The 25,578-nt window shown below is 43.1% G+C and overlaps 1 protein-coding gene across 1 annotated transcript; it reads right to left on the bottom strand.

Annotated features, from left to right (window-relative positions):
- Positions 1-290: 290 nt before the first annotated feature.
- On the bottom strand, positions 291-25,528 carry sel (canopy family protein seele). The gene is made up of 5 exons (XM_065449817.2): positions 25,295-25,528; positions 24,898-25,013; positions 15,272-15,466; positions 5,065-5,173; positions 291-772 (listed from the first exon to the last, which is right to left on the bottom strand). Exons 1-5 carry the CDS (start codon positions 25,392-25,394, stop codon positions 738-740), a joined length of 555 nt encoding a protein of 184 aa, XP_065305889.1. The 5' UTR covers positions 25,395-25,528; the 3' UTR covers positions 291-737.
- Between the last annotated feature and the right edge of the window lie 50 nt (positions 25,529-25,578).

Below are 25,578 nucleotides of genomic sequence, written 5' to 3'. Positions count from 1 at the left end.
AGACCTGCCTCGTAAGTTCACTTACAGAATACATTTACAGATGAATGTGAAGGGTTGGTAAAGCCCCTTTAAAGCCAATATCAGAAGCAGTGCTTAAAACTACAGCCACTTCCAATTGCTTTTCGTTTGAAGTCCATAATTAGCGCACTGTACAGCCTTAACAATTTATTTCGCACTTCGAATATCAGATTATGAAATTAAATAGTGAGGACTGCCCCAATCATATTCAAAGTTTTGAATATTCATGAAGCTTTACTCTAAATAAAAAAAGCAATGTGTTTGCTTTCAAGTATGCAAGAGCAAAAATCTTTATTAGATGCAGTTCCAACACGTAAACATGTGGTTGCAAGCAAATGTGTTTTTTTTCTCATGTGCATTCTTTATTGCATAGAGCAGTAACGTATTTTGAGCAATTACATGCTTCCGAAAGTTTCGTACATCGGCTGGAGTATACACGAATTTGAGAACACTGAGTGCACTCTCTGAAAGAATGTTAAATGTGCCTTCAGCTAGACAATGCGGTTTAACCGTCAGGATCGTATAAGGTTATGTCATAACCATCATAACGTAACACAATATCACACAAACAAATGAATGCAGGCACACAGTGCCAAATAAATAGGAATGCAATGTCAGCACCCTTGACAGACTTGGGTATGCCTTTTCACACACAAAAAAATTTCCATCATTGGGTAAAGCTGCACGCGCAGTAGCGACACTGAAGTGGACAATGGCAGCTACAATTCTTCCTTGACCTTTTCTCCACAGATTTCTGAAAAAAAAAAGAGAAAAGAGGGATTTAATTGGCACAAAGCTTGACTTAAGCCTCAATGGTACACTGATGAGGAACACCAAGTTAAGCGGTGTGGAGTATTATTAGATTACATTACTTGCATTTATTTGGCAGGTTGGTCGGTTCTCTGTGGAACAGATAGTTTCGCTTTTTTTATTTTCGCCTATGGACCACAACACTGGCATGCAGTGTGACATCATCAGCTTCATAGTATTTTCGCATGTCCGGACCTGCATTTGTGCTGTTATAGTCCATGGAAACTAAGTAGGTTGAGTCTTTGGTTCATTCAGAATGCAAAGCAATCCCTCAACATCCATAAGCTATTCACTAGTTCCAAGCAGCTGCAGTGTAAAATCTTATGACAGCACAAGGAGTTAGCACAATAACATCAAGCCCTCCTATCACTTTTGCTTCTTGTCAAGACTACCAAGACTCTGCTCACAGGAAAACTGACTGCTTGATTGATTTATTCATGGGGTTTCATTTCCCGATGAATCCTGGAGCTACAAGAAACATAGTGGAAGATCCAAGTAAAAGAGGCTTTTTGCATTTCACCCCCTTTAATATGTGGCTGTGGTGGCGGGAAATCGAACTTGGGACCTAAACCTCTGCAGTAGAATGCCATAGCTCCTAAGCCATACCAGCAGGTGCAGGAAGGCTGGCATTTGTGGAATTCCATAAATGTAATTTTCCAATCCAGGTAATCATTCCTCTTTAGCATACTTTTAATGCCATTAGCAACAAATTCTATGTGTAAACATGACACTCCTTCTCAAGTCTTCTTCCAACATTTCAAAAATTGAGAAATTCTATTGAGAACTAGGCACAGCTCACAATCAATATTTCTTCAACCTCTTTATCGTGTCCGGCATATAGACTGAAAACATAAGACATTGTAGAAATTTTCCAAGGTTCTTCAGGATGATGCAGAAATAACTGGGTAGCAATAGGCAACATTTTGAAAGGGCCCCTCACCAGGCCCCATAGGAAATTTTGGTTATATGCTGGAAGTTGTTACGTGCTTTCTAGGGAGAGTTTTGCCACAAAAATTTTTCTAATCGGCTCATTAATATATGAGATACAAATATTTCAGTGCCACGAACCCATGATTTCACAAGGCGAGCTCCACTGCCAAGCAAGACACTCTCTCCACTTGCCCCGTCTAGCCTCCACAAGCGAAATTTTTTCCCTGCATTCTCCCACACCGAACCTCGAGGATCGCGTGACTCCTATGACATGGACCCCGCCTTCATTTTTGTTTTTCTCCTCAATTTTTTTTTTTGGCGCTGCGCACTTCAGCTGTTGGCGTTGTGATGTCTCGTTTCACGCAGCACATGATTTTGCGCGTTGTGCACAAGGACACATGACTAGCGGTATAATTCAGAGCTATACGAATACTGAGGCAGAACAAGTGGATCGCAGAGCATGAACACGCGCTGCAACATGGCAGAAAATGGCATAGTTTCGGTCCTGCACATATGACTGCACGACCGTGGGAACACGAAGACGAAGCAGAAGTACATCTTTCTTGTTTTAGTGCGAAGTAAGCAAAAAACACGCAGACATTCCGTTTGTGTGTTTTATTATTTTTCTAAACTTCAATTCGTCAATTCAAGCAACTGATCACACAGATAACAGATGTTGCCTTGAATAATTCTCGAAGCCACGTGTCACTACAAGCAATGTCACATTGCGGACCAGACTACGTAGGCGTAGGAACATGAGAGAAAGGGAAAACGAGGTTTGGATTGAAATTTCAGACCTTTCCGCGGTGCTGAGCGATATAATCCTTTGCAAATGTGATCACTAGTGTGTAATGTATGCTCTGGGCTTGTCAGCTCAAAATGGCCACACTTGGTGAGGGGCCCTTTAATGAATTTCTCTCTTTTGGTCATTTCCGAAACCTCTGACTTAAGTTATATTATAGAAAATGAAATAATCCTGTAATCTATGGTCCCGACACATCAGTAATTCTAGTAAAACACGTAACAAATATTTTCTTTCCCCTTCTCTCAAACATTTTACCTCCTTTTTTATCATTAGGTGATTTCTCATGCGACCTGTGGACCACAATGGTGGAACAGCTATTTCACATTTTGATGCAGATCATGGCGAAGGCAATAATTAGAGTTAGAGCAATGGTAAGTACTTCTGGTGCTGTGAGGAATGTATATCTCTACACCACATGGTCTTAACATTTACTGAAATATTCAATAAATATAGCAGAGTAGGCTTTCTAGATATCAATGCAGCATTCGGGATATAAAAAACACACTAGCTTTGTTAATTATTGATAGAATGGCTTGCCCAGTGGGTATACCGTGGCACAAAGACACTTCTATGATTTTAACTTGCAACAGGCATTTGTGCAATTGCCGTGCTTTAATCGAGCGAAAAAAAGAAGAAAGAGTGCAAAAGAAAGGTGTGTACGGGAGCCCATGCCCTATCAGACATACGCAATTAAATTGAAGATACAGTGAAGACGTTGACAGGTTTATTTACTTCTAACGGGCAAAATCTCCTTTGCACAACTGTGCAATGAATCACGTGAATGCTGTAGAAATTACAACCTTGGAATCTGCTCTCCCGATCACTCGGGGTTGTGATGAAGGTTCTGATTAACCCTTTTGTGGTCAATGCCGTAGGTATGCGGTACTGCAAACAAGACCCAAATGGACGATGCTGTATATTTACAGCGCCACCTGTACGTTTGAAAAACACGACAATTTTTTCAACTCTTTATTGCCCAGCAAGTGCTGCCACCCTGTGCAGATATAATTTTTACTTGCTCCGTAGTTTCTTGGTTTTCATTCCACAACTTTTTTATGCTGGTGTTTCAGCGACCACTCATGCATACATGCACGTGAGAATGCACAGCGATCAGTTTTGGTTTCATCTCACAGGCAGTTTCCATTCATTGCACTTCTAAACTGAGGTCTACCTGGTTCCTAATCTCTCAAAGGGTCACTGCTAGATGCTTGTCCATCTGTTGCTCACAGGGGTGTGATCACATCTGTTTAACAGGCGGTGCCGGCTTGCCACAATTTTTTCGCAAGAATTTTATTTTGGAGCAGCGAAACATAAGGCACTGCTCTTGGCACAACTTGGCACATTTATTCCACCACTCAGACTACCAAAGCGTAACCGTAATATTCAAAAATTCAATAGAGTTGAGCGGGTCGATCTTAATAAGATCAACCCAGGCAGGCGACTGAAATTACCGCAGGCAACCAAGAGAAGTCATGTAAGTTGCTGTATAGGTTAGCACTAGATGTGGTGTTCATTTGACACTACAGTACTTACCACTTATCAGCTGTGCATACAATCTGGACTGCAAAAAGCGTGCCATACCTAAGACTACAGAGCGTGTTGTGCACCTGTCTGATCAATCAGACACTTTGCAATCACTTGCAGAGCTTCTGTAAACGTTCAACAATCCACCTTAGCCTGAAAAGTTTCTCTTGCAACCTTGGTCAAACCCTAACCATCAGCACAAATGCTTTAAAAACTATCGTCAAATTTCTGAGCAGGAGTGGTCAGGATTTGAGGCTTTAAGGAGTTTTTCCTGTTCATGTTCATTCAAGCCACCATTTCCGCCCTCATCATCAACATTTTTCTTTCTGCTTTTACTCCCATTTTCTTTTCTCATTGTTGAGTAACTAAACAGAATTTCGATTCAGGTCATAGTTGCAGAGTGGCGACATCTGTTCCATTCTCATTCCAGAGACTAGAGATCTCTTGTAATTTCACTGCTTTAACTCTATGGAATGGTGAGAGTTGGACTATTCCCTCTACTGGAATTGCCAAGCTGGCCCATTTCATTCCTCCAATTCCAGTAAAGAAAACACTTTTGCTATAACTGTCTGCTACTTGTGCCCCTTGCATGCCTTGCTACAAAAGATATTTTTTAACGATGTTTTATACGTTACATACAATTTTTTACACAAGAAACATGCTTTGAGGCCTGTTATTTTTGGAGGACATTGTTTCCTGTAATCTCTCTAATAGCTACTGCTTTTAAAAGATAGAAGCCTTATGTCAATTTTGATTATGGCAAAAATTTCTGCCTACGTGTAGTGAAAACGATCATGAGCCCACGAAAGACGCATTGCACGAACGCTCGAATGGTAGAGCCCGTGGCTGGTCAATATGGTAAACCCTTATTTCATGAACACATATACAAGATGAGTACATCAGCATAGTATATACATGAGATGAGTACACGAGTACAGACAAGCATGTATATATAAAATTGCCAAAGCATTTTTTACCTTTGTTGTTTTCACAAAGCAACCTGAAGGCTTGGGGCTCCACCCTTATCTTGTGCTTTGAGAAAACTCGCACGTAATCATCTTCATACTCCCCAATCATATCTTCACACTGCAAAAAAATGAAAAAAAGAATTGAACATAGATGCAAGCACACCACTAAACTACTGTCATTTCAACATGGAAAGAAATGAGAAAAACATTGACGAGCACTGTAGGGAGTTGTCTGGGGCAAAAGCCCGAAGAGCTCACAACTGAGTGTGACTTTCTCACATCACGCCATGTGCCTTTCTATGCTAAAATAACAATACAGCACCAACTAGCCCAATCCAATACTTCCAGAACCAATGAAATAACTGATATAATGTTGCTACAGGCATGAAAAATGCACATTTTAAAACTTGGAATGCCAAAAATTATTGTATACCATCTTTCTGAGTGAGATTAAGGCAAAAGTAACTGTTCTACAGATATGCCCCTACATAACAGAGCACCTTCATGAAAGCACACAGCACCAAAATAAAACTAGCAATAGTAGCATACTAAGTGAATGCTATGCCTATAGCATGCAGTTGTTCGCTTTCCCAAATTGTAGGAATTGTTTTCAAGGTAATTAAATTCTACTAATCATACTTCACATTGTGGAGCTGATGAAGAATAATAGCAATGGCAAAGCGTCAACACACTTTAGCGAATGAAATACTGGACCTCACCCAATGTTTGCAGCAACCCACCCCCCTCCTTTTCTAAAGGGACCCGAACCACTGTTTATCGAAGAGGAGAAATGAATTTGAAGTAAAATAGGTCAGAAATACTTTGCCGCAGAAAAGTACTCCAATGCGTCCAGCAGAAGTGGGGTTATTGGCAATCAAACACAGCCTTCACAGCGCTTCCGCTCCTTCTTCAATGCCATGCACTGCGAAGGCTACAGTAGAGTGGGGCGTGCCCACAACTGTGGCGGGCAGTTCAAATTTAATTTTGGATGTTAACGCAGACGCCACTACTTCCGATTTTGGTGCTACGGCACGCCAAACGTAAGCCGAATGTGGTTGTCCTCAATAAGTGCGCTTAGCCATGTGCTCATTGCAGCACCCCGTGGCAGCCACAGTATTTACGCTATGTTACAGACCGCAGCTACATGCAATTGTAGTACGTATGCACAGTGTGTGCTTTGTGCACAACAGGGCTTGAGTGCATCCTCGCACTCATATGCCACAGTTGGACCATGCTATGTGGTGCAGACCAGCCTTGTCCTTCACCAGTTTGACCGTCGGATAGTAGCCACATCCAACTAGCGCATTCTTAAGCACCATCAATAAGTTTTCCAAGGCGCCAGAAGCAGCCAGGATTCAGCGCACACTGGCAAGCGTGCATGTGGTCTGACCTTAAGGCTCGCGTGATTCGAGACTAGTTGAGCGTTCAACACTAGTCGAAGTAAGCGAGACCCATCAGCTACGACACGATAAGAAGGGTGGCCAGCTTAATTCCTGTGCAGGCGGCCACAGCCGAGCATGAACAGACGATAGTCAGCTTCCAGCAGAAGTACATAATTATCAAAATTCCAAAGCAGATTTTCACTTACTTCAGCCTATTTATTGAAATTCGTCAATAAATATACACAGTAACAGTAGGAAGAAGTGCACTGATTCGAACACCTTTCTTAACTGACAAGCAGCTATTTGCCAATAGCGGCCGCGTATGAGAATCCGTCTTATTACAAAACAAAGCATCCAGAAGAGAATGAGGAGCAGGCTCCTGATGAAAAGAGTGTTTGAGAGAAAGGTGCCTTCATGCCGTGCTGGCGAGCTCCACGCGCTGCGTACAACAGCAAAACTTGGCTGAGATGTTCACAGCAGTGCATGCTATCTGTGGGCTATGTTTTTTCACCAAGCCCGAGGGGTGGTTCAGGATCCCTTTCATCTAAATCCTGGAGGAAGACCTGTTTACATTTCAAGCACGAAATTGTGTTTATGTGGACTGACTGGTAGACAGCTTAGCATGAAAAAGAAACAAGGATGGGAACCAAAGGGCAAAAAGCAGATACAATGAAGCACTGACTCAACACCACTTTGTTGCGTCTCATTGTTCTCTGTGTCCAGTCTTCACACTGTTTGTCATATGTTAGTGGCATGCGCATGGACACAGCCTCTCTCAGGCAGACAGGCACACGTGAGTGTGTGTAGACGAATATCCTTGGCGAACTTAAAGTAAATGAACACTTGGTAAATGTAGAATGGCTGAGTGTCTACATTTGTCCAATCTTAAACTCACTGCAGATCGACATGTGTGCCAAGTCATGGCATAGTGCAAACTCGAAGTGCCTCTCAGTATTCATAACTGCTGTCAAAGTACTCAATACTGCCGTCTAGATTATTTTATGGAATAATGTTCTTTCATTAGCCATTTCGTACAATGTATACACTGTTGCTGTTTCTATATTTATGTACTTAATTGTGACAGCACTTATTTATTTATTTATTTAGTTATCTCTTTATTTATTATACCTCAAAGGCTCCAGAGCCCAATGGGGTATTACATGAGAGATGGACACCCCAGGCGAATTTTCGCCATCATTGCTGCCATGGATAGAATGTTCCAGATATATATATATATATATATATATATATATATATCATTGAAATACATAAAGCTAAATAAATAAAATTGTCTACCAGCCAAATTTAATCATGGTACCTCCAGCACACAAGCTCACTATTCTATCAATGAGGCCACAGGCATTGGTTAATTTGTTTTTATAAAAAAAAAAGTGACAAAGAGTATACAAAACAATTTATCCCTAAGCTCAAGCACTTCCGGAACACAGCCAGTATTACAATGTGCTCCATGGCCACACAAGCAGCATGGTCAGTGTTGGTCTCAAGCTTTCTTTTCGCAAGCACCATGGTTCACCCTTGTTGCGTTGTGGGTTGCAAGCGTAGCAATAGGCGATATGTCAAGTTGCGACACTAGTAGTGCGACAGCATATGCGAGCAAACAGCTAACTACTCTTTCATGAAACAGGCTTTACTATGAATTTGCAACAAGAAAGAGTTCACCAATTCCAACTACAACCATGCACCTTCCTGCGATACACACACATGCACGAAAGAAAGGTGCTTGCCATTTAGATTTTTCTGTCTTCTACAACTCTTGTTCAGAGTGTCCTACATTGTGAAGTTATTAAACAATAATATCTATAATTCTGGCCATGTTGCAGGATGCTGTCAACATTCTAAGCGGTCATGAAATGATTCATGTGAACTTAAACCTGCGTTACGATTGTTATCAGCACATTCCTGTCATCACATTTTGCACAGTGTGGACTTCACGATGCTGGTGTTACGGTGAAACCTTGCTGATGTGGAGTTCATGGGAAGGGAACAAATTTTCAAGTTTACCAAATGTTGCAGTACTGAATATCTCAAGAAAACAACATAGAGGAAAAAGAGGGGGAGAGACAGAGTTCAGCCAATGTAAAACCAGCTGGTTAACTTGTGCTAGAATAAGGTGCATAAGGAATTAAAGATGATAGAATGAAACCCAAAAAGAAATAGAAAGGAGAAAAATTATGCACACAATGAGCTGAAGCATGCGAACACACTAAGTATGTCACAATGTCCACATGTTACCAGGAAACAAAGCAATGAAGCCTTCTGCATCGAACATGGCCAGGAACAGAGTCCTAGGATTCCCTCCTCTGTCCAAAAGCAACTGAGCAATCTGTTAGGCACAGTTGGCGGCTCTTTTCTAGCCACACTGTGATGAGAGCAGTCACTGAGGATATGCCTGATCATCTCCTTGCAGCTGCACAATGGCAGGATGGCCAACCATTCCAACATAGAACAAGCAGGCGCTCACGAATCCTACACTGAGCAACAGCCACAGGCAGCGCAGAAGCACTGCTTTAGCTTGTGTCAACCCAGGTAGAATAAGGAACTGCGGACACTCCATGGAGACAAGTGTTCAAGCATTTGGTTGAACTACACTGCACCAGGGTAAGTTTTTGTGCCAGCACTTGAAATCTTGTGTCGCCATCCATTCTCAACAGTGGTATTGTCATACATCGACACCATTGTGTGCAGGTTAGGTAGCGTCATCAGCATGGTCATTCCCAGAGATGCCGTAGTGGCCTGGTATCCAATGATAAATCATGCTGTGTCCCTTGTAGATTTAACTGTAGTGAAGTAGTCTGATGTCAGCAACTAGTCCATTAGGGCCATGATGGAAGGGTGATGTAAAACACTGGGAGGCTGCCTTAGAGTAACAAAAGAAGGAGTGTGACTGTGACAATTCCAGAGTGACGAAATCAAGATAACTCTACTGCCACCAATGACCTCAAATGCGATGTCTTGAATTTAACGCCTTCACAAAATTTACCACTGCATCTGATGAGCTTATGGAAGAGGCAGAACCACTTGTGCAAATGTGGAGCAGTATCATCATGGCTTGTTTGAGGAGTGAACATGACCTCTAAGCTTTATTTTTTGATGCAAAGAACATTGAGAACAGCTTGCAGTGAGTGTAGGTACCTTCGCGGTAAAGACGACCTTACTTCAGGCATAAAGTTCGATGGTAAAAATTAACTAATGCTTGTTGCATACCTAATGTCGTAACTTACTGAAGAAATCCACAACCCTCATTTCTATTTTGCAAAAAAGCACTACGGAAGCTACAATTTTCATCCTTCTGCAACTTCCCTCACTGTGTGGCAGTGGCTTAGGTATCAAGTCTTAATCCAAGTAAATGCGCTTTTAGTGATAGCTGTCATGGGTTTACACCCCAGTTCGTTTAGATGTATGCCACTGCCGATGGTGTACGTTGCAGTAATCTCAAAGTGCTTTCTGGGATGCTTATCAAGAATAGGCAGTGCCCCGAGTGGAATCGAACTCCAGTCCCAAAGAACGGCAATAAGAGGTTTTACCTCCGAGGCACTCCACCGACGCTAAAGCAGAAAAAAGCAGAGTCATGCCACCCGCTGCTGTGATTGGTTAATGCCACAACCTGCAACTTACCTATAAACCAGCACTGAGGTGAAAAATTAATTAGGCCAGGCATAAAAGTGGGAAAGGCAGGATAGGAAAGAGACCGAAGAATGAGCCCTGTCTTTCCACATCAATAACAGACCAAAACCTCCACAATTAATAGTTTTCTTCTTCTTTGCAGGAGACTGCTCTAGGTGCATCTGCCTAGATTCAGTGCAACTGGTACTGCACTAAACTGCAAGATTTACTGCAGATGACATTGCACTTCTGCTGATGCCACAAGAGAAAATAATAATGCACCTGGAGATCTATGACTGACTGATGCCATGCTCTGAAGCTGATCTGTAAGCCAGCCCCAGGCTGAAAGAATTAAAATAAACCAATGGTAAGAAGCAAAAGGCAGGATATGAAAGACAAGAAAGTAGACGCTATGTCATTCCACGTCTCCCATAGGCTCATCATCCCTACATTTATTACCATGGATGGTCACCTCCTCAAAAAAAGATGCACCAACTAAAGTCCACATTGAAGAATGTTTTTTCTTTTATTCTCAAAAGCAGATCACTTCCATGCATCTGGAAGTTAAAGGGAAGCTGAAGGGTCTGTCGAATTCAATAAGACGCTCATATAGGGATGCGGGAACGTTAAAAACCATGAAGGTAAAATTTTGGGGGTGATTTTTCACTTAGGAGCGACATAATTGTCGGTTAAAACTGTGCTGTCGCTCCGCCCCCCGTCGAGCACTGCTGACGTTCACGATGCGAGCGGAGACCGGAAACCGTGGCATAGTGGCGTCAGCACTGGTGCTCCGCCCCTTTGCAGTCTCCACGACCGTGCCTGACCGTGCTTGTTTCTGCATGCGTGCTGTCATAATCTGCTTCGCTCGACCCTGCATTTCTTTGTTTGTGTGTGTGTGTAGAGTGGTAGTTGACGTGCACAGCATCAATTGAAGTAGTGGGCCTATCCTACCGGCGTTCTGTGCAGACTACGGTTGCAAGCATATCAGCGACCGCAACAATTTTTCGATGTTCCATTACTTCACGCAAGACAACAAGCTTTTGGCTCAGTGGGAGACTGCAGTCAACCTAAAGAATTACAAGCGCTCAAGAACAACAGTGCGGTGCTCTAACCACTTCCGTGACGACGATTACTAGTAGAGTTTATCAATAATGCGTGAATGAGTGAGAGTACAACTTGCTGCTAGCAGGCTTTCTAAACGCAGCACGAAAAGGTCAGGGCAACGAATGCGCAAAGACGGGACGAGTGCGGGCGGAAGGATGGTAACTGGTCTTGGAAGAGCTTATGAATACACGAACTCGTCCAAGCCTGGATTTTGATTTACTGCTAGCTCCTTCGTGTTAGTACGCTGAACGGAAGGTGAATGTTTATCTCCCACCTTTGATGTAGGTTTCGTCACAAACCGCCATTAATTTTCGATTCGCACGTGTGTTGTGAAACATCCTACATGCAGCTACAATAATACAGTGCAAGTGTAAAGTCTGCATGTGTTTGAAAGGCGGCGCACGCCAAGACGCTGCGCTCCCCCTTCTCTCCCGCAGAGAGAGAAACCGGCTGTCTCACGTAGCCGACGGAATTCCGGCTCCGGTTATGAGTAGCGTGCGGATGGCGCGCTCGTGAAGGTCACTACACGTGCTAAAAGAGCCAGAAAACTTTTCCCGCATGTAAACCGCCTGTGTAGAATGCGGACAGGTTTGGGGAAGCGCACACATGCCGACGATCGCATCCCCGCTTATGTTCCACGAGGAGGCATGCAGGAACATAACGGTTACAGTTGTTTGACCGGAAACGATCTCATTGGATCGCTGAAAGCATCTTTGCAAAAAACTTACTCTCCAAAGAACATTTCTAACACGAGGAAATGCTAACACTTCGCTTTCGTTCACGTCGAAAGCACTGTTTTCTACCAGCATCTTATGCTTCTTTGAGAGGCCAGCTCCTCGCAATCGGCTCGTACATGTAGGGAGCAAAGCCGAACTCCTCAGAGAAACGAAAGCTCTCGAAATTTACCATTACCGTCCCAACAAAACAACAGTGTCAAACCACCTTGCACCGTGCTTCATGTGTGGCGGCAGCGGTTGGTCCAGACGAACACCATTGTTGACGTCACAAGGTGCAGGACCAATCACAGGCGGAAACGAGGCGCGTGAGCCACCCCGAGTCTCCTGCTGCTGTTTTTATCGAAATAAATTCTGCTTGCGCTTTTTTCGCTCAATTTCGATGTGATATACGAATTCGGAGGGTTGAAAACCATTATGTACAGCTCTTCGCCCATTTTTTCTGGAAAACCCTTCAGCTTCCCTTTAACTCCTACCAATACGAGAATAAACAGTGAAAGATTTACAGGCATATTATTGTGCCACCTATTGCTTCGCTGCGTCACATCGTGTGTGGAACTCCAATTCTTTGCTGCCATGCCCATATCAATATTATTTCCACACTAATGAGCTGGCCGGCAATTGCTCATCTATCATGACGTAGCTGGCAGATTTGACGCCAGTCGTTATCGACACAATCACGTAGGACGACCATGCAGTTCTTAAGTTATGCGGCAAATAGGGCGCCAAGTGTAGTAGTACATGCAACGACGAAAAAGGCACAAAGTTTTCCTGCTGTTCCAGTGCAATTCATGCAGTTCACAGTAACGTTGATGATGATGTGGACTTTCCTGCATTATTTTGGTTGGGTGCTAGCATTGCTGTTGCTCTTTTGCGTTGCAGATATCTGGCACTTCGTGCAGGCACGTTTCAGGTGTCATCCAAATTATAAGTGGCGCTTGGCCCAATAAGTCCAAATTAATGAGAGTTTGATGCCATGAAATAATCCTCTGGTGGTCTTCTAAAGTCACAAAATGGGTGCCAAGGGAAGGAAACCACAGTTGAGGCCGTTTAAGAATCAGGTGGTGTGATGAAATTAGCAAATACTATACAAGCACAACTTGGAATCTGCTAGCACAAAATAAGGTAATTGAAATTCATTGGACCAGGCCTGGCAATGGACCTAAATATAGGCTGATGATGATCACAACAAAATAATGCACATGCTTGATGGCACCAGAAGGCAAGTTATTTTTTTTTCTAAAGTAATGATGGTTGAAATAATGAAACTTTACTGCAGCTGCTGTTGTACTGTGCTTGTAAGCATTGTCGTATGGCTTGCCTAACACGTGCACACACTAACAAATGAATTCTCGTTTAGTGAACTGTGTTTTATTAATCACTACTGGTTCTCTGTATTTATCCTACTGGCTGTGTTAACAAGCCTCCGACCCCTGCTACATTTTAATGTGATTAGCATTCTTTGCTTACTGCAGCCGTATTGAGCCTGTGGGAGGTAGCACGAAAAGGTAGCTGCTGTGGCCACGGCGCCGTGGAATCTCGGGAGCAGTCGATACCGTGGCGGCTCAGGTCAAGCACACCAGCGTGTTCTTTTTCTCACGCGACCCACACATGAGCTATCTTCTTCACTGGCTCTGGCGGCAATCGTCACGCCGCTACAAGCCTGTCTATCTACCTACTATCTAGCTGCTTACGATGAGCCACTGGCCCAGGTCGTCTACCAGCTAGGCACACTAGGTTTCTACTAGCTTGTCGTGGTGGTGCCGTCATGGCCATTCTATTGTCTTCCTTCCAGTTTCATCATCTGACTCGTCATGCTATCGTCATTACACCTTTTACATCAACCTAGTGGCCAAGGTTGTATGATAGCTTGGGCCACTAGGTATGCACTCGTGATGCCATTGTGGCGATTGCATCATTCCAACTTCATCTTCCGATGCTCATCATGCCATCGTCATCTCATTGTCATCATGCTGCATTTGCCATACAGCCTGCATTGTTTCATCGACGTGATTCCTTCTTAGCTTAGGTTACAGAGCCTGTTGGAAATCTTGTTTAAAGTATACCAGAACTTGTAAAACACTATCTAGGGAGTGCTCTGCCACAAGAATTGAAATAATATGATTCTGTAGTAGGCGACATAGAAATAAATGAATGGTTTAGTTGCGATGAGGCGATCTAACCTCCCTAAAGTACAGGCCCCCATCCATTACATCAACTAGCACCTGCACACGAGAGAGCTTTAGTGTAGCATAAAATGCTTGTGTTAGCGTGTTCTGTATGAAAAACCTTTGCGGGTCACTATTCGACAGAGTTTTGGTATAGTGTTAAACAATGTTGCGCTGCAAAACGCAAAACCTCACCGCACCATGTAGGTATTGGTAGTCAAAGCTCTAAAGCTGACTGGCTCGCCATCTAGTGAAGAGTAGTCAAAGCAGCATTTTTAGACAGTAGATAGGTCTAGAATAGAGTTTATCACCTCACGTGCATTTCTTCAAGACTTTTAGTTTAAAGTACGGGAACGTAAACATAAGGAAGTCTTTCAGTGACAGGGTGGCATCTGATGCCTCGTGACAAACGTATCCAAGCCAAGACAATCCATTAGCAACCATTCCGTTGCTATGCGGACGTGCCTCGTCAGGCCTATGGACACCGTAATTACCAATAGATCTAGGAAATTGGAGCCGCTATGCACTGATAACTAACATTTCAGGTGAGTTTAGGGAAAGCAAAAACTCATTTCAATAGTTAATGACGATCAATGAGAGTGAGAGTGTAGCCATCATGAGAATTCACAGTGAAGTAAGCTATGGGCGCCGCCATGTTTGACAACACTATTTCTTAGCGCCCGTTCTTTGCGAGAGTTGGCATCGCCTGCTAAATTCTGAAAATAGCGGAGGCGCACTATGCGCAAAGCTGCTACAGCATTCTGCGTGTGCGCAGGGTGGCCACGCTGTATTTTAGTGTTTATCTGGGTGCCACTTACGCCAAACTGGACAACAATCTTTTTTTCTCTATTCTCCCACATCAGAGACCGAATAAAAAAGCTTTTTTGTCATGAACTGTACCCCTTCCCTCCTCTTTCTCTTTCTTTTGTCTCCTTTGTTTTTAAGCTCTATGGCAAATTTTCAAAGGTGGTTTTGCACACACTGCATTTCACAGGAATCACCAAGTTGTTTTCCAGGCTTTTGGCAATTCATAAAAGTAATACTTTGCAAACACTAATTGCCACCACATGATTTATGCACTGAGCTTATATCTGCAAACAAGGCTTAAAACTGCTGAGGGGTCCCTTAATGTTACACGCATGCCCCAAGTGTGTGAGCCATAGCAATGGCTAAAAACAAAAATAAAATCAAGAGTGAAACTAACCAGTTGCTTAATTTTTCCGTTAGCAGTGGGATCAGCAACAACTTGGTAAGTGCTTAGCTTTTCAACATCCTTGCTAAGATTGACAAGGATGAGCTCTCCATTCTCCTTGTGTGTTGCCTGTGCATAATTGTCCATCTGGTTGCACACCTCATCAAGGACATCGTGCATATGCGCCTCAGAACCAGCATAGGGAATCTGGAATTAAAAAGAGCACAAGTGGAACATGAAAAATAAGAAAGAACAACAGTGCGAGATGATTGGGTATATGTACAAGACATTGGCAAGTCAGTTTGTGCCGCCCTTAAAGGGGCCCTGAACCGCTTTTTATCGAAGAGGAGAAATGCATTCCAAGTCAAAATAGACTATTTCAAAAATATTTTACCAAAAAAAGTACTTCAAAGCATTCCGCAGAAGCGCAGTTATTGGCAATCAAACACTGCATTAGTGGTGCTTCCGCTCCTTCTTCAATGCCTCGCACTGTGAAGGCTACAGCCGAGCGGATTGTGCCCACAACACATTGCTGGCTGGCATAGTTCGCTGGCTCTTTTTGTGGCCTTCTAAATGCCACTGTGGCTCGCAGTTAAAATTTCATTTTGCATGTCAACATAGAAACCACTACTTCTGATTTTGTTGCCTATGACGCACTAAATGTAAGCCAGACGCAGTTGTACTGATCGAGCCGCAGTGCACCTAGCCACTAGACTCGTGGCAGAGCACCGCAGCAGCCATGGTATCTGTGCTACATAGCAGACCACGGCTACCATTAGAAGCGGCATATTGCAAACCGCTTCATTAGGAAATAAACCATCAAGAAAAGATGGAGGAGCAGGATTGTGTTGGAAAGGGAGCGTTTGAGAGAAAGATGATTTCACTTTCCACTTGCGAGCTCTGCGCACAGCAGCATAACTTGGCTGAGATGTTGACAGCAATGTATGCTACTTGCAGACTATGTTATCTCATTTAGACCGAGGGATGATTCCGGGACCTTTTAACAATTCAGACCGGCCATGTGGCCTAAGCAGGACTTGCCACTCAGCCATACTACACTGTATGCAACCATTAAATAATGTGCTATTTCTCAAGTTCTAAAACTTGGCAAATGCATTAAGAGAGTAGCCTCGTGACAACTCATCAATAGCTTTCATTATCACAAGAGTAGTACTAGAAGTACTACTGAGAAAAACATTCTCTATGACACACACTTCAGCTGCATTCGGTCAGAAGTGTGAGTCATGTGGAGCGCAACACTCTAGTAAGCAACTAAGCATTTTCATTATACATTAAGCATAGAACAAGAAACTAGCCAATTAGGGTGGAACTCATGGATTAAGAAACAAATATATTTGTAATAAAAATAGCTTTTCTGTAGAACTGAAAAAAATCCCAGTAAAAATCTAAAGAAACCATCACACATGATTTTCGAAGTGAAGCTTAAAGGGACCCTGAAACGATTTTGGCGATTTTCTACAAACGTACTGAGTCGTTAGACTAGGTTCTTCTGATCATTAATTGATGCATCTAAGTGCTCTGCGTAAAGCGTGTAATTTATTATAAGGTTTTAAAAATACCCATCGCTGCCGATCGCAGCGCACTGCTCGGCGGAATTTTAAGCCGCCCCTACCCATATGATGCAAATAACCCATATTACGTCACATGGGCGAGCTATCTGATTGGCTGACCAGGGCGCGTAGTCGATAATTTTTCCAACTTTATGGTGAACAAATGATGCTCGTAATAGTTGGAATGTTAGTTACTTTGTTTTTGTAAAAAGAAAATAACTTAAAGAGAATACACAAGAATAGTTTTTTAGTACACTTCGGCACTTCCGGCACACAGCAAGTGTCGTCTGCTTGTGTTACAACGTACTCCATTTTGACGAGAGCTCCGCGGTCAGAGTCGGTCTCAGTCTTTTCGCGAGCACTATGATTCGACTTTGTTGCCTTGTGGACTGCAAACCTAGCGACCTGCAAACCGCGAGTACAGTATTAGGGCAAACGCAAGCGCAAGGAGACAGGGTCCGGCCGCTTGACTGTGCCGGGATGAGCCACGAGATGAGCAGAAGGGCAAATGTGAACGGTCTGCACGGTGCAGCCACCTGGTGGCACAGAGCTCAACCATACACAGTAGCAGCAACGAAGTGTATTCTTTGCTGCTGGTGTGTATTTTTCGCAGGAGTGTGATCATCAACACGTTGATTTATAAATGTTTAAAATGCTTTACACTTGGTTAGAGCAATATTAGCGCTTTGTTTGACTGGTTAAGCGCTGCGCTAGCAAGTGTCTGGACCGTGCAGACCGATCAGGCTGCTCACGTACGTCTACGCTGAAGTTCCTTCATCAGCTTGAGTTTATGCCTCCAGTCATTTGCCGAAATGACCAGCTTGCCTGTTTTTAGCGGAGTACCGGACACGTTCGGCGCTACGACAGAATGCTCGCAACGCACGCTGCTTCGATAGCTCTCGGTCGACGGCCAAGCGGCTAGCGGAGAGGTCTCGCGCGGGAGGGGGCGTGCTCCTAAACAACCGGAAGTGAGCGATGTGACGTCGCATCGTGACGCTGAACCGGTGAAGGCGGAGCTTAGCGCCGCTCGCTCGGCGAGCGAGTTGAGGAGGAAAAGCATAGCTAGGGAGGAGGGTAACTTCTAATCGCTTGCAGCTCCATTAATACGTAACGCTTCACTTAAATTGTGGTGCGAATGTTCTACTTAAGCTGTACCTTACGCGCCTACAAAATTTGTCCGAACCGTTTCAGGGGCCCTTTAAATACTGTTCTGTACCATACTCTGTTTCTGCCTGTGTTTTTGCTTTCTTGTCTAGTTGCTGTTTTGCTCTTTGTGTGGCTGTTGCACAGCTGCGCATCGCAGTCCAGAGCACATGAGAGCGAGATGTGCAGCTGTGTTAACCATCCCAAACAGGTCTCACTTTTGTTTTGTTCATGCAGGTATCACTTTTTTTGTTGTTCATAATAGGGTTGCACACCGTGCAAAGCCAGGCACGTCCTTTCTATCACAGACCAGGGCCAATCCCAAAGGTGGTGCAATGTCACACTGTCTCAATGCACTAGCTGCTTGAGGTGAGGACAGGGAAAAACTAGCACACTCTCAATTTAAAAGTAGTAAGTCAATGCTGGGCAATGGGTAACTGGTAAAGCATTGGCTACTGCATGTGGTTGTACTATGCCACAAAATGTACTAGATGCATGGGAAACAGCAAATTACCTTAAGCAGTGGGATTCAAAGTGCCGAATCTGCTTGCAGCTATTGTCCTTCCAAATGCAGCATTGCTTCCTGGGGTCAACTTTGCTCAATGAAGAGGCTGAGTTTCTGCTAATGTGTTTGCCTCTACACTGTTTCTATAACCCATGACAATATACTCTGAATTCAGAATTACCATATACAGTGCAAATAAAGAATAAAATCTACACTTATAGGCCCCTTCAGAATGTAATGGCTACACACTATATATCCCCGCCATGGCATAGTTCGCTGGCTGCATTGTAAAACACAGATCACAGAAAATGCTATACACTAAGGATTGAGCCTCGCAGACAGATAGCACCTGCCAGATTTAGAAACAATCTCCGAACTGCTACGACCGGCGGCAAGTGTGACTAGCACAGCAAGGCATTTCATTTCACGTGTACTGCCGAAGGCTGTTATTTGATGGTAATGGTATTTAAAAGCAATGTTGCAGCAATCCCAAGGGCATTAGACGAATTCCTGCATTTCACAAGCAGTTATGGCATGACAACTGTTCTAAAATACCTGTCGTGCCCTATACACACACCTTAAGTCTTTGTCTTGTAATAGCATGCTCTTGTGACACGCTGAGTTTCTTGTGAAGCTTTGAGTTACAGCCATCGAGTATGCTGCATCCAAGTTTTTTTTGGCACAAAAAAAAAGAATAAAAGAATGAATGGTCTCTTTATTGTAAAGGCTGGACCTCTGGCCCACGTTTGAGAGCTAAAGGAATACATGTATGAGAATGGGTGGAAAAGCAGCGATAAGCAGATGACAATGGTTAGTCAGCTGCCTGCGTGGGCCTCAGAGTACGAACAGCAGACCGTGAGCGAAGGCCAGAAGCAACTCAAACAAAGCCAGCTTTTCATGCGACAGCATAGTGTTACTGCATGTGGAAGCAAGTGCTTTCAATGCACAAGCAAAGAAATCGTAATTTATGGCTAGGGTTCAAGTTTTTTAATTGTTTCAGTAAAACCGAAAGGACACTCGTAAGTAAAACAAATTAGAGATTCAAACTTACTCAGAAATCTGATTTCCAGGGCTCTCAGATGCTATCATTGACTGCACTGTACTGCGACAACATTTACAGCTTAAGTACGCGTCTCCCATTTGGCCTCCACATCAGTATTCTCTAATTGAAGCGTTGGAAATAATTTAGAAGAGGGCAAGTCAGTTCATTACTCATAATTACAGTGCCCAGCCTAGCATTACGCAGATCAAAGCCAAACTATCGTTACAGTCAAGAGCACTTGCCGTGATATTGCATTGCTGTCATTATTCCATAAATTCATTCCCTATGACGAATTATCCCTACCACGCTTGAAACACCACGTCTTCACATCGCACAGATTGCACAATAATTTCAGCTATGTCTGCATATATGGAGTGGCACAAGCATTCAACTTTTCACTAGTGCCTCGCGCTATCCGTCTTTGGAACAGCCTTCAAGATAGCATCGCTTCACTCAGAGATCATGATGCTTTTTGCAGTAATTTTGTCAAACATTTTTCTCCACACTGTGCGTAGGGTTGAGTTCCACTACGTATCTGAATCCCACTACGTTTATGTTTTCAATGTATTGGCACACGTTATGTCATTTTTTTTTTACATTATGCTGTGTATAATGTCTCAACGCAAAGCATCTTGCTGCTTTTATGTAATGCTTCTTGCTGTTCTTATGCAATGCCTATCTGTTGATTCCTTTTTCTTTTTTCTTTGTTTTTGACATCTTTCTGTAGATATGTAAATTTCATCATTTTGTACCAATGTTTGAATCCCTTTAGCATCGGTATCTTTTTACTGATTGTATCTTGCGATAAATCGTACCATATTGCCCCCTCACGCTATGCCTTTTCGAGGCCTGTGAGGTCTTTCTAAATAATATAAACATCAGAAAGTAAGAAGCTGAAGGCATTGTCATGATGACACGCTCGTAAAGCTGAGGTTCCTACAGAAAAATTCAAACAAACTGCTATCAATAAGGGACTAAAAGCAGTCTGTTCTTTTGCCTGACGTGTACTCTGTCTTTTCTGAACTCCTGCAGGCACTGCTAAGCTGATGGAATGACAGACATACCACAAATTTAGGTGCAGATGTTAACTCCGCGCTTGACATTGTAGGCAATGGGAAATGATGTGAAGCAAATAACTTCTACAGAGAACAATACACTGCTGTAGAAGAAAAGTGCAGCCGTACCATGAAGCAATACATTTCTTACAACTTAAACCCCAATGGGTCATTCTGGAACAACCAGCAGGCCTATTCTCAGATCGTGAAACTAAACTCGAAGGTGGAACTGCGCATTCCGGCATGCATGAGCAGTTTTCTGCCATTCTACCACTTGGATACAACAATGGCTAGATGATAAGGCAGTTTTCTCAGAATATCAAGCTTATGCTGTTGAAGTAATCAACATCATCGTCGATTTCTGGAGGACGTGCATGCCTCAAACTATGAGCCTTTTACATACTGCACAAAATCTACTGGCTTTTCCTGTATTCAGGACAAACATTGAAAGGGTACTTTTGGTGCTTCATTGCTTAAATCTGAAAGAGTGCACCACAACACAGATTCAAACACTGATAATAATGCATGTGCACATTACTGTAAATTTGAACTGTGATAAATCCTTCTATTATTGCAAATGTTACTGTAAATAAAAATGTTCCTGTGGCTACACTGCCTTGTTCTTTTATCAATCAAGGCTATCTTTAAATTATGGTGGCACTAAAAGGCAAATAAGGATAAAAGGTACGGAAAACTTCCAACATTGTTGCGTCGCAAAAGAAAGCTCCGATTAACTAACCTGCAATTTTTAAGGAACAAAATTAACTCAGAAAATGCAGAACCCTAGTTGTGGCATAGCAAAGACCTTAATTACTAGAGGCCAGGCTTTTCGGCACTAAAATATGCTGTTTTAGGCACCTATAACAGGCACTAACGCTGTCATTTAAGGCATGTACAGGTTCAATTATTAAGAAGTTCCACTGTGTATCTGAAGATAAATTATGCTTTAGCCAACACTGCCTACTAAGCCCCAGTTTTGTGTATTCATTCCAATTTCTCAATAAAACATAATGAGGCAAGTTGGGTGTAGTTAAGATTTATCTGAAATCTGGTGTGGCCAGAAATCACAAGTTCATAAGGGTGGAGCTATCAGCAAGCTGGTGTTCGATGACATGTTCTGACATTAGCGCAACTCAAAATTAGTGAAGGAAACAAGGCACATGAAAAAAAAAACACACAAGAAAAAGAATATGGCAGAATTCATCCCACGATGACTGTCGATGGTAATGCAGTAGCACTGAAACAATTTTGTGCCAATGTATTGCCACTATTGAAACGAGTTACGTATTATGCATGTACTGCAATGGGTCTTCTCTTTGGCACTTCCCTAAGAACATGGCACTACTAGATCTGGTGCCGCCACTGCGAAGGCTGCGCGTGGCCTCCGAAATGCATGACACGCTGGTGTGTGCGAACGCTGACAAACACATCGTGTGGCAACCGGGCTCCTCTCTCGCACTTTGTTCTGGACTCACTGCACCATCTAGTGGCACTACCGAGAAGTCCACACATGGCCTCCGAGACATGTAGCATTGCACGCCAGTGCCTACGAATGCTGAGAATTGTTCCCTTGCTTGCCGCACACTGGGTGGCATATACCCATCAAATCCCTGGCACAGCTCTCTAATGCATTGGCGTGAAAGGTGTACCTTGAAAAGCGGCCCACAAGTGCATATGTGTCAGAGCCTGCTAACGCGTCAGGTTGCTGTCCTTGAGGAACCTTGCGACAGGTTTGATTCCGCTCAGCATCGAAGAAATTTAAGGGATCTTTTTTAACATTGTGCAGGCGGCACATTCCCAGTGGCACATATCTAGTTATCCAAGTTGGTGGCAACGAGGTTCATTTAAAACCAGCACAGACCGAGTGGCACGACGTACCCAGTGCTCCAAGTCAGCACCAAAGGGTTGCGTCAAACAGCAGTGCCTACCCAGTACCCTCTTTGGTGTGAAAAAGGTTCGTTGGAGAGCAGCACGTACGTACATATTGTAACATACTCAGTGACCCAAGTTGGCCCAATGGTTGGTTTCGAAACCTGTTCCTTCTGCACAGCATAATGTGTTAACCATTCGACCATGGAATGCCAAGTGACCCAGGTAGGTAGAAAAATGTTAAGATACAAACAAAGATAGATAGCCCCCAGAAAGTGCATGGAGTACCCAAAGAACGCTAACATATTAAAACAGGAGGTCGCCACTTGTCTGTGTTTCTCTTATACGTTTTTTTTCAATGTGTCTTGTATCCTTCACTCATTCCAAGTTGCGCCAATTCAAGAAGACAGAGAAGTGGTGAAAGCAGTGACAAAGAATCGTCATCTTAAGATATTTAGGTTTCACATTGCCACTTTGCCTGTTTTCACTGAGCATATTAGTTTGTATGGAGCAAAGGAGTACGTTCAACATATACCAAAGTTAGCAGCAGTGGCATAGCCAGGGGGTGGGGCACATCGTGTACATCTCCCCTCCTAGCAAAAAAATTTCTGGCTACGCCACTGGTTAGCGGCACATACTTGTACTTTACAACGTTCAATGCTCCAACACCCTCTGGATTTACAAAACTTTCACAGTCAGAACCTTTCCCAGTTCTTACAGTATTGATAGTGTGGGATTTTTGTCAAAGACAAATTGAAGTGTTGAACTAACTCTCAGCAACAGGTTCATCATGAATGGTGGCAAACCTTTCCTGAACATTGAATATCAGCCCCACATTCTTGGTCAGAGTTGCTCGTAAGCATTCAAGTTTCTAGATGATGTCGGCTAAAATTGTGATTTGAGCACATGTGTGTCATCATGCACAGCAGTTTGAGTCCTAACAGCAGTACTCTTATTGGCAGAAAAGCTTTTATTAACAGCCTCTACACTGGCAAAGTATTTTCTCATAATTGACTGCTCTCAGCCAAGTTACCAAGTGGATGATAAAAAAAAAAATTTAATTATGGGGTTCTACGTGCGAAAATCACTTTCTGACGAGGCATGGCGTAGTAGGGACTCCAGAAATTTTTACCACCTGGGGTTCTTTAACATGTACCTAAATCTAAGTAGGCAAAGTAAATCTAAGAATCTAAATCTAAATCTAAGTAAGGGTGTTTTTCCATTTTGCCCCCACTGAAATAGCATTATAAACAAGATGAGGCAAGGGAAAAGATGAAGAAAGGAATTGTTATACCCTGAAGATCCATTGTAGGCAGAAACATCGAAACTTTGCCTTTATAGGCACAATATAGGTGCCACTAAAATGTTTCTAGACCCATAGTGCATGCTCATACACTGTCACTAACATAGTATAGATGAGTGTGCTCATATATTGAATAGACACGATAATTAAAGATGTAAAAGAAAAATAGGCGCTGTGCCTAAAGTTGCAGTCTCAATAAATTACTGTACAAAGAGGTTCTCTCGGAGTGTAAAAGTATGTCTCACTGCTATTCCACATTCTTTAAAGCAAACTTCACAATTCCACCGACATAACGAGTCATGCTATTTGTGCCACAATTTGTTTATAAAGCCATAGTTTCATATAATAATTACTTGAGGGAACTCTGGCACTAATGCCTACGGGAGCTGCAACCGAGGCCAGCATGGAAATTACGGGAAATAGGCACATATATTTGCCTAAACTTTGTCCTTCTAACTTTAGATGGTTTCATGACATTGTAAACTTACAATATTCAACAAACTACTGCGTAATAAATGAGTAATTAAACATTACTAAAATTGCCCGAAGGCAGGATTCGAACACAGGATCGCTAGCACAGAAGCCCGATATTGAAACCATTACGCCTGCACCGACAATAGCCATAGAACGCCCTTATAAATTTATCAGTGGAAAGTCGGCGCGTTCAGACACTTGGTGCGTCTCGATTTGGCCACCTCTACAGGCTGAACCACTGCAATTATTAGTGAATGTGTGTGCTTGCAGAGACTTCTGCACTTAGAAATGATTGCTCTGAAATTTGAGACAATGAAGGCAGATAAAGCGTATTAAGCGAAGTTGCAAGAATGTCTGGAGCCACAAGCACAAAGATCATAACAATGCATGTACTTCCCATCATTCCGATGGTGGCTGAACAATCGCAGCGCCAGAGTTCCCTCAGGTAATTATTGTAGGGAGCTCTATATATGAAACCAATCCTGATGGAAAACAACTTCTATCAACTTGCGTCTTGAAAATGTTGATCAGCCAAAAGCCCGTGCGAGAAAGTTACATCATTCATTTAACTGCCTGTTTAAAGAACAACGTATAAAAAAAAGAACACAATTTTACACACGTTTCAAAGCTAACGCAGGTGGATTCGTTAATGCAGAATGAGCGTAAAAGCACGTACCGATTTTTGCTTCTGAGTTCCATCAGCTTGTAGCCTAAAGCTTCCGACAGGTATCTTCTTTTTGGGGTCAACTTTTGCGATAGCTTCAACGGACTCTTTCACTAATGCTTTGCACACTGAAATCACAAGACAAGAGAAATAAGTGAAACCACGAGAAAAACCGTAAATAACCTGAAACAGAAATGCAGCGGGGAAGAAACATTGAATCTTCGTTTCTTATTTCAAATAAGACCCGCGCATTGTAACTAAAGAAAGGCGCCCGTGCGAGCGCCAAGAAGCGCTTGCAGCTCGGGAGACTGCATAACGGATTAACTTTTATTTACTGGGAGCACGTAGTGTCCTGCACAGCACGTCAGTGCGGCTTAGGAACATTTGTTCATTCATCCGGTGAGCTCACCTTGACACTTCAGCTCCTGCACAGTCGGCTCACACAATGCTATGCAGCAAAATGTACCGATAATAAGAATTTGTAAGGAGATGACATTGAGGTACTGCATTTGGAGGCTAACTTGAAGCGTGCGTAGCCAACGGGGTAAAAAAACACGAAAGTGCTTAGTACGCTTATTACACGTGTACTTTGCGCAGCCAACCGCGCCAACCACTTTGCCGGCGACGGCAAAATAAACAAACGAAAGAAAGTGACGTAAATGTCGGAGGCGCTACCTGGAAGTCGCGTTGATC

Source organism: Dermacentor albipictus, chromosome 4 (genome assembly GCF_038994185.2).
Source record: "Dermacentor albipictus isolate Rhodes 1998 colony chromosome 4, USDA_Dalb.pri_finalv2, whole genome shotgun sequence".
In the NCBI taxonomy this organism is placed as follows: Eukaryota; Metazoa; Arthropoda; class Arachnida; order Ixodida; family Ixodidae; genus Dermacentor; species Dermacentor albipictus.
This window is presented reverse-complemented; position numbering and strand designations above follow the sequence as displayed.

Bases quoted from the DNA above. Each gene is read 5' to 3' on its own strand.
- sel (XM_065449817.2), bottom strand. From the start codon at position 25,394: ATGCAGTACCTCAATGTCATCTCCTTACAAATTCTTATTATCGGTACA. The intron at 5,174-15,271 runs GTTAGTTTCACT...ATTTTTTTGCAG, and splicing joins ACGGAAAAATTAAGCAACTG to TGTGAAGATATGATTGGGGA. The intron at 773-5,064 runs GTAAAAAATGCT...TTTTTTTTTCAG, and splicing joins GCTTTGTGAAAACAACAAAG to AAATCTGTGGAGAAAAGGTC.